Below are 9,857 nucleotides of genomic sequence, written 5' to 3' on the forward strand. Positions count from 1 at the left end.
CTGACCACAATGGCTCATGCCAAAACCCACCAGCTACTCTCACTGTTTCACTAGCTCACAGTGGAATGTTTCCTGTGTTGCATTATTAGAGCGTAAACAGAATTTAGTGTGTTATTATCCATATAAAAAAGAAAAATCATATTAATGTTTATAATCTGTGTCTTTCAGGCTCTGGCGAGGAACGTACTGCGTGTTCAGACACTGTACAGGGCTATCATGTCGACGCTGCAGTACATCAAAAGCTGCTTCCAGTGGGAGAGCGTTCAGAGGAGCCTGCTCGCCTTCCTGGTGAAGTGCTTTAACTGCTTATCAACACACTTATCTGCATTTTCCTCTGTTTTCCCTCCAAGGCTGCGGAAGACAACCGCAGTCTGGTCCAACCCCTGCTTGAACTCTCCCAGCGCGAATCTTAATCAATGCGGCGTTGTGCTCAGCAGAAAACGCAGGCTCGGCCACGGCTCCGTGTTGGCGTGGAAGCTCTCAGTGTTGCGTGTGCCGTGGATGCAGAGTTAAGCCTCAGCTGGAGGAGAGTAGAGTCCCAGTGGAGACGAGATGGTCTATTTTTGTTCTACTTCCCTGACAACTCATTAACCCTCTGTCCAATCTGTGCTCTGTTTAACTTAGACCCCTCTTTACCGACAGAAGTCCAATTAAAAGGCTCTTCGTAGATAAGACATTCTCCATGAGTCCATTGTTCAGTACAAGCGTTAGACATGTGTAAAGACACAAACACAGCCCTTATCTTTTTATTGAAATGGGTGCTGATCTTTTTGACTTTATTCTCTCAGATCGAGCTCCATCGAAACTGCATGCAGCAAGATGTGCATTAACGATGCAGGCAATCAAGGTCATTCAGAGTTCTTTTTGTTTTTACAGCCCACGTCCTGTAGATGGCACTAAAGCTTTTCTCAGCATCTGAAGACTTTCTTATGAGACTGGTAAAGTGAGACTGTACACCAGCCAATAGTACAGTTTGTTCAATTTGCTGTGAAAAATGGGAGCTGCAGCACAGATCTGTTATCTGAACACAAGCCACTGACTGGGTTTTAGCTTGGAGTCGTGCATGTGGCTTATAATCTTGGAGCTCTGTGCTCCAGGGCGTACTGAAACCAGAAACTGCTTTCAATTTAAATATTTGTACCACAGTTCATGTACAGGTGCTCACAATGAAACACGATTTTTGTGGGCAAAATATTATATGATTATAATATTTCTGAAGAATACCAAGTCTCCTCTCTATTATAAATAGTGTTAATTCTTAGGGCTCATAATGTAGTTTGCCTGAAAACTCAGACACACACACACACACACACGTATATATACAGTGAAATTATATCATACAAGCATGAACATACCGACACACACACATCCTCCCACTGCATCTCAGGGTTGGAAATACAGTACCATCTGTACTCCTGTTTTCACACTAATGCTCCCTGCTTTTTTTAAGCCCCACTGAGGACAACTAGATTCCTGCCTAATACCACCACATAAGAGAAATGATTGAAAGCTTCACTGTACACGACAGGATACTGTGACAAACCACCTGCAACATCTGAGTCACACACCTTCGTGCAAACGGCTTTAGTTGCTGCGCTTCACTGTAAGTGCAACTTATTAGGTGCAGGTTATCTGAGTTCAGTCCTGGCGGCGTCAGTGCATTACCCTCTGAACTACAGCATAATACATCACTGACCTTCATCGCTTTATTTTATTGGATGGTCTGCCTTGCTGTAAGATTTTTTTTTTCCTTCTTTCAAAATAAACAACATCTGTACTGTTAATCGCACAATAAAGCAACAGTCGCACATCCCCATCCTCCAGTTCTCTGCAGCCTCCACCCAAACACACAACAGGAGAGGGGTCACCCAAAATACAAAGAGGCTTTCTAAGAAGTAAGACAAAGAAGAAGAAAACAACAACACAATGCTGAGAGGCAGAACAGCAGCATAACTCCCACGTGGTCAGAAGCAGCAGTGAGCTTCCACCCCATCCTCCCATATTATAAAGAAATGTATATTAATGTTAATTTATCTTTTTACATATTCTATAAGACAGCAACAAGTCCTCTGTCTCCTGGTCCTGACAAAGAGGCTCTTCATATGTTTTCCGATCCCTGGGAATGAGTTGGCGTCCAGTCATTACTGCCAACCAGTCAATGATTTCAGAAAAATATTCAGCACACCCCCTCCTCTCTCAGTGAATCAAGTGCTCTTGGATTACCTCTGTGTCATGCAAACCCTTCCCTAATAATTGGTGTGGAAATCCTGCTGCATTCAGATAATGTGCTGCTTCCCTCCAGTTCAGTAGCTCTCCCCTACATTTGGTAGCCCTTCACATTTTTTATTTTCTCTGATCTGGATTGTATTTCCAGATCCCTCCTTTTGCTGTTGAAGACTCTGTAATGCCTCTCAACCTGAAATGCGCCGCAGTTATCACAATCTTTACGGGCCAAGTATACATTTCCACCAAAGCGTGACTTGGCTTTCTCCCCTTGTCCCCAGCTTGGTCCTTGCTAATAAAACATAACCCTTTCAGTGAGGAACTGGTTTCATCTCCTCTCCCAGGCCCTGGTTTGGCTTGTGATAACACAGACAAGAGCGTGCTTGGCTTTTTGCACATTAAAGTCGATAGTGGCGGCGGCAGTGTAGGCGAGGAGGAGAGGGAGAGGGAGAGGGAGAGGGGGAGATCTGCCATCTTTTATGTCAGTTGGTGCCTCAGAGGAGAGTGATGTCTTTACCAGATGTTCACTTCTATTTTTATTAGCATTTAAAAACCTGTAAACTGCCCCCCCACGCCTTTTGGCTCGCTGCCATTTTGGCCGGCGCTGCCTCTCTGACAGGATTATTTTATAGCTCCATTTAGCCGTGCAGTCCAGACATCACAAGCCATATTTCTTTATTTTCTCATCCATTTCACCAGAGCCGCACACACACGCACAGACACAGGTGGAATGTGCATCACAAGTGCCATTACGGACGTTGATGACAGTCCACTAATGTACACGAGATGAGAGCAATTAGGCTTAGGTTGTTAGTGTCAAAGCAAATGGAGGTAGAGTCGGTCCTGGTGAGCGTCTGCAGTATATCTGTATGTAGGAAGCTGTGCTGTGATAGCAGCAGTTCAGCCTGCATCAGCTTGATCACTGCTTATGTAATCAGTTGTGGAGTGGATCAAGCTTTAGCCGGCGGGGATTCATTGCAAATGTCTCTGAATGTGACTTAATAGTTTTGTGCCATCACCACGCTCCTCTCTGACCTCTGCGACCCTCTGCCTGCAGGTGTTTTTGCTGACAGTTTGGTACTGGGAGTTTTACATGCTGCCCTTCTTCCTGGTTTTGCTCATCTTGAGGAACTACCTCCAGATCCGCTACGGTCACGTCAGCCACGACCTGGTAAGTGAAGAGCGGCGCCGTCCGCCTCATCCGGCAATTTTAGAAGCTGGTTCGTTTCCATAGCAACCAGCTGCACGTCTACATAACACTAAATAATAAAATAACACATTGAATAGACTAATGCAACACGTCATTATATCCTCAGCTAATTTGCAGTGCTTGTCCTTTATTAACACTCCTTCTTTTTTGGCGGTCCACTTCTACTTATTGACCTGAATAATACAGCAATCTTATTAAAAATAACTTGCAGCTTAATTTTATCATTTCATAACTCTTTCACCTTTTAAGTGAATAACCGAAAATAGGACAAAAGTTTGATGACATAATGTTTCTGAATTACAGTAAGTGCAAAGATAAAAATGTGATTTCGAATTAAATTTTAATTTTAATGAATATTTATTTTCATCAATACTTTGTTTTGAGTTTGCGTGACTAAGTATTATTATATTACATTACATTATATCATCTATACCGCTTATCCTTTGATGGTTGTGGGAGCAGCTGGAGCCAATCCCAGGTGACATTGGAGAGGCGGGGCACAGCCTGGACAGGTCGCCAGCGTATCACAGGGCCAGACAAAACAAAAATCTATTGCGTGAAATAATCAAGAATATTACTAGTAAATGTTTACATCTTTTTTACTTACATGTAACACAAGGACTCAACCAAACTGATTTTTAACACATAGTAACTTATCTTCTATGAGTTTGCAGGCAGCAGAAAAATCATTAGTTGTTTCTGGCCTATTAGCAAATGTGAATTCAATACTCACTTTCCTTCCATTTCTGCCTCATGTCCTCTCGTCTCAACTATGTTCATGAGCTTAATTTTTCTGTCCGACCAATGCATCCACAGGGTTTTAGAGTTTTTCAGCTGCCTGCTGCTGCCACAAGAAAGAGTTAAGAGATGGTGAAGTTGTGGACAGGAAAACCAAAACAATGAGCTTAAAGACAACAAAAGACTCTGTACAGCTGAGTTGTATTCAGCTGATATTTCTCTGTGGGTTCGTCATTTTGAGCAACTCACTGATAGTGATGTTAAAATATTAAATACATAACCATTGTCTGACCTTCACTTTGAGGCCTGTCAGTTTGCTGTGTCCTGCAGTGCTGGGGTTGTGTAGAGGCTGATGTCAGTGTCACCACTGAGTTAACACAGAGAGATGAGGTGTGATGAGTTTATCATGTATAATCTTGGAACCATGAGAATGTCACCTCTCCTTTATGATTCTTATGTTCACAGGATAATATGGATTTGGGGGATGAGGAAGAGGACGATGAGAAGGTGCGTACGTGTTGAATCTGTATTTCATGTTTAGAGTCGAATTTGTTTATAACCTGTTATTGATCCATTTTGTTAAGCTCTTTATTCACTACCAAATCTGATGCATTTTGATTCCTGCCAACAACTGGATATATTACTTTGTAAACCTGTGGTTTGCAGAAGACATTTGGGCTTAATGAAGACCTCACCAGCCCGCTTCCACATGTCACAACACATTCATATGCTAATAGAGGGGAGGGGAGAAAGATTCTGCTGCTTTGGGGAAAGTCCCTGAGCTTAACACGCCCTATAATACCATCAATATGGAACTAATGACAGCACTTAGACATGCTTTTTCAAAGCTCCTCCTGACAGTTTGCGTTGAGAGTGTTACAAAGCTTTTAGCCAATGGAATATTTCTGTAGAACGGCAGCAGTTTATTGTAAATGTTTTGAATGGCCTGCGTCAGGCTGATGTAAAGCGGTTCTCATGCTGCTTCCAGTGGGAACATGACCCTGAAGTGGTTTATTGCAGTGATGGATATTTGTGTGAGGTGAAGCTAAATTGTCTTACATGTGGTTTTTCAGACTGATAGTCACCGTGCATCTGGAATATACCAGGTTTGATCCCCTCTGCAGCTCTGTTCCCAGGCTCGTCTCGATGGCACTGAGCCAGCGATCGCCCACTGTTTCCAAGCAGAGGCGAACACATATCACAGAGATCACATAGTGACAAAGACCACAGCTTCAGCCAGTAAACACTCCCCCAATCATAACCACCACCACCACCACCAGTCCAACATCTCCATAACCCCGTCCCCTTTCTCTAGTCCTATAACCCTCCTCTGTGTTTGATGTGAACATGTGGCCGAGTCTCTGTCTGAAGTCTGGCTCTCACCGCAGCCATCTTCAGAGGAACTGCTCTCCTCTGTTTTACTTTAAAGTCGTCTGTCCCTCGTGGGGTCTGGACCAGCCTTCCCTTTCATAATGTCAAGTCCAGTCTCATTCTAAAGACCGTTCACTTCAAAAAGACAAACTTTCAAACTACCAGCCTGTATTTTCACATTTTGCAGACTCTCTTAATCAGAGCGACGCTGAATAAGTCTATTTCACTGTTTTAGTTTCTTTCTCAGAGACTCAGAGATGAATCATGAAGTGTTGCAGGAATCAAATCTGTGGCCTTGAGAATGTCTCAACAATCAAATTCGTCAGACAAAACTGACCCAAGATCAGTTAATTATATTTGAGCTGACAAATTACCACCACAAAGAATCAAAATTAAGATGTTTTTTATTTTATTTTTATTTTAACCAAACAGGGTCAAGAGTTTTAAGATAGAGAATAAAGTCTGTTTTACTTGAGCTGTATAAAAACAACACACACACACACACACACACACACACACACACACACACACACACACACACACACACACACACACACACACACACACACACACACACACACACTGTTTAACAAAGTAAAATAAAGCTGACAGACTTAAGAGAAATAAATATGTTGTCAAAATTCCAACTCTTTTATCAAATCATCCTGTGTGCACATGTAATAGTATATGGTCTTTTCAAAATAGTTTGACTTGCTGTTTAAAAGTGGAGCATGTAAAAACAAAATGTATCCAACAATGTTAATTATTTATCCTTTTTGGGAGACTTAAGAAGCTGCATGTGTGTCACTATAAAAATTGAATTATAGCAACAGTCATTTTCATTCTGAGTTTAAATTGTTCTGAAATACTAATCCAGTAGAGTTTATACTTTTGACAATTTTTTATTCTGACAGAGGAGAAGAATTGAGAGTCATTGACGTGTTTGTGTTGTTTGCTGTTATACAGGAGTCAGAGAGAAAAGGGCTGATGGAGAAAATCCACATGGTGCAAGAAACCATCATCACACTTCAGAACCTGCTGGATGCGATCGCTTGTTTCGGGGAGAGGATTAAAAAGTAAGAACTTGAACGAATATTTATTTTAATTTCAACTGCAGGGATCTCAGATGTTTATGGCCACAGTATAAAAAGGATTGTAATTGTTCAATTGTATTTAAATGTACTGAATATTTTACCAACATTTCTTCATTATCAAATGCAAAAATTATTATATATAAAAGAAAATAATAAGTCAAAGGGGCCTCACTCACATTTATTATTAGTGGATGATAATGTTCAATCAACGAATCTGGTTTGAACAAACATACTGATGTCTCTAATCTTTATTTGTCAGCACGTTCAACTGGTCTGTGCCGTTCCTGTCGGGTCTGGCCCTCCTGGTTTTCATCATCGGAACAGTCCTCACATACTTCATCCCCATACGTTACGTAGTTTTAATATGGGGTGAGTGTCAAGCACTGATGCTTTGTTGTCGGGTGGTTTGTCTCCATTTTAGCTCATAAACGTCCTTCCACTTACTATTTTTTTGTTATTTTGTATCATTCTATTATTTGCTGGATTTACAAGTCCAAATACATTTTTTTTCTCCCTATATTTTCTGCTATGACTTTCTCCCTTTTATCTCTGTACACTATATGATGATTTTAATGATGAATTGAAACACATTCTATTGTTAACATGACTGAAGATACTAGCTGAATGACTGGGGTGTACAATGTAACTCTTGCAGTGTGTAAAGTGAAAGTAAAACGAGAGGACAACAGACTCAGGTAGTACTAGAAGTGTTATTTCTTGGACAGCGTGTGCCTCCTCTGCAGGGATTTGTTTGTGTGGAAACAAAGAGTGCAGCCACAACAGACTCCTGTTAATGATATGTTGGTGTGAATTTCTGTTTTAGGCATCAATAAATTCACCAAGAAACTACGGAACCCATACAGCATCGACAACAATGAGGTGCTTGATTTCCTGATGAGGGTGCCTTCAGATGTTCAGAAGGTAAGCCCCGCCGGATCAACCGGCCAGGAAGCCCAAAATCCCAGAGCCCGCTGGCTTTGCATTTTACTACCACAACTCCCAGGCATTCCTCACTCTTATATGTATAATTAGCTTCATCTGTATAATTACGTAGCCTCGTATAATTTCTGTTGTGTTTTGGTCATGATACATCCCTGGTGGAGGTCTTTGCAGCGCGGGCTGTTCCCAGGCTGAGACAGGAGACGCTGCTCCTGGTGTCTCCTGTTTGAACCCAGCACGAGTGTGAACTGTCAACCAGCAGCTCGCTGAGTCTCCTCCAGCTCTCATCAGCCAGAAAGAACTATTATAATTAACTGAATTTATCTTGTATTGAAGAAGAATCAACCCCCCCCCCACACTGAATTCAAGTTGCAGGATTTTGCATTTCAGGTCCAAAATGGCTGCCTTGTGTCCAAAAACCAGATTTTTCTTTTTAACAGTATAAAGTATTCACAAGAAATCTCTCCTCCTCCATCTGTGCTGACCTCTTTTCTTCCTTTATTCCCACTCTCCCTTCTGTCCCCTCTCTTTTTATACACCGTCCTCTCTCCTCCTCACCCTCTGTCTCCTGCTCTCTCTAAGCTGTTTGACCCCTTTTTGTGTCGTCCCTCTCCTTCTCTCATGCCCCTGGGTCTGTGTCTGACTCTCTGCAGTCTCACCACTGACTGCTGCTGTTCGTCTGTAACAGGACATAGTCAGTCAATGCACAACATCATGCTACACTACATAAGTTAATAAAGTGTTGGGCTGTAGTAATGGAATATAAGATTATTAGATGGATGAAAAGAAATGTTCCAAAAAGACTAATCCCTTCACTTTTAATGGATAAAGTGTTTTTTTTCCTGCAGGTTCAGTTCAGTGAGGTGAGAGGCAACCGGAAGAAGAAAATCCAGTAAACGGACCTGACGCTGCTGCTCTGTAGATCATTTCCAGTGGATCTGGGGATTGTCACCTTTTGTTGTTTTCAGGGTGTGTGGAAGGTTTGAATCTTAATCTGCTGTGGTGAGAGCACAGCTGCGCATCGCTCATATCCACCAGCACCTAAAGACCTTTCAACCAAAGACATCTACGCCAAAGACCCCGCAGAGATTACCACATTTTTACGTGTGTCTACTGTGCATTTCTGGAGCAGTTTGTGAAATACCTTCCAAAGATTGTAGGTGTTTTATTGGATGTACAGTTTATTCTTTTAGATATTTAATCAGAGGCTGCTTTTTTAAAATGTAGTATTTTCCTAGTCCCATGTTTTGTTTTCCTGAAAACAACTGACATATCAGTTTGTATTTTAGTGACTGTATATGTTTGGCAACATTTGTGTGTGTATATTTCTACATTGACAAATGTGAAGACTTTAATTATATAATACATGATTCACTATTTTTAAAAATCACAAATTGTAGCTGGGATAAAACAATAGATTACCTAAAACATAAAGTAGTTGTTTTTACGTGCATGGACTTTGTGTTTTTAAATATGAATGAATTTCAGGTCACAATCCCTTTTACAACCTTTCACACTGTACTGTCTAAACAGCAACATATCAAAGTTAGTAGCAAATATCATGCATCATATGCCTGTATTGCTTGGATTCACATTGAAAATGGATAAACATCTGCGTTCATTCAGTACTGACTGACTCATTTTCCTTCAACATGATGATATGGATTTATCTTTACATGCACAGGTCCCACACAGTGGATGCACTGTAGTTTGTACTCACTTAACTTTATTTATTGATGACAGTCACTGATGAAGACTGTGGTTTTCATTTCTAACAGCAATAAACAAACACAATAGCACAGTGTATGATCTTTTATCTTCCTCTCTGTCTCTGCTCTGTTCTGCGTCTCTGAATTCCCCTGCACGGCTTCTTCATCCTCTCCATGCTCCTGTGCTGCAGGATTGTGGGCGTCGAAAAACAGTCTCCGAGCCCCCTCTCTTCATTAGGCTTTCATGAAGCGAGGCGAGGCTGCTCGAGACCTCACTGGCACCCTGGCTCCCCGCTGTGTAGATGGCCCTTGGGCGTCGCCAAGAGCAGGAGGACCTCCGCGACCTCCTCTCAGCTGCCGTGATGAGATGCCTGGAGCCAGCATCCTATCAAGTGCAGCAGCCAGACAAACCTCTGATACGGCTGCACACCACACAGGAGCAGGATTTTTAAAAACCAGCCACAAGCAACAACAGCCGCACCAATTTAGGGATTGGAGAATTGGAATAGTTAAGATGTTGGCGCTCAGAGCAATACCCTGGGATTTATGGCTTTTAAGTCGGCGCGCGTGGGC

At 41.9% G+C, this 9,857-nt stretch overlaps 1 protein-coding gene across 4 annotated transcripts in view; it reads left to right on the top strand.

Annotated features, from left to right (window-relative positions):
* mctp2b (multiple C2 domains, transmembrane 2b) overlaps positions 1 to 9,391 on the top strand; it is a 35,195-nt gene extending 25,804 nt beyond the window's left edge. For all 4 annotated transcript variants that reach the window (XM_035160841.2, XM_035160848.2, XM_035160824.2 and 1 more), the window contains 7 exons: positions 169 to 288; positions 3,281 to 3,394; positions 4,637 to 4,678; positions 6,509 to 6,618; positions 6,896 to 7,005; positions 7,460 to 7,557; positions 8,424 to 9,391. In XM_035160841.2, the coding sequence (XP_035016732.2) occupies positions 169 to 288; positions 3,281 to 3,394; positions 4,637 to 4,678; positions 6,509 to 6,618; positions 6,896 to 7,005; positions 7,460 to 7,557; positions 8,424 to 8,471 (642 nt within the window). In that variant the 3' untranslated portion in view covers positions 8,472 to 9,391. The remainder of the gene's footprint in view (positions 1 to 168; positions 289 to 3,280; positions 3,395 to 4,636; positions 4,679 to 6,508; positions 6,619 to 6,895; positions 7,006 to 7,459; positions 7,558 to 8,423) is intronic.
* The last annotated feature ends 466 nt before the right edge of the window (positions 9,392 to 9,857 follow it).

Source organism: Hippoglossus stenolepis, chromosome 1 (assembly GCF_022539355.2).
Source record: "Hippoglossus stenolepis isolate QCI-W04-F060 chromosome 1, HSTE1.2, whole genome shotgun sequence".
In the NCBI taxonomy this organism is placed as follows: Eukaryota; Metazoa; Chordata; class Actinopteri; order Pleuronectiformes; family Pleuronectidae; genus Hippoglossus; species Hippoglossus stenolepis.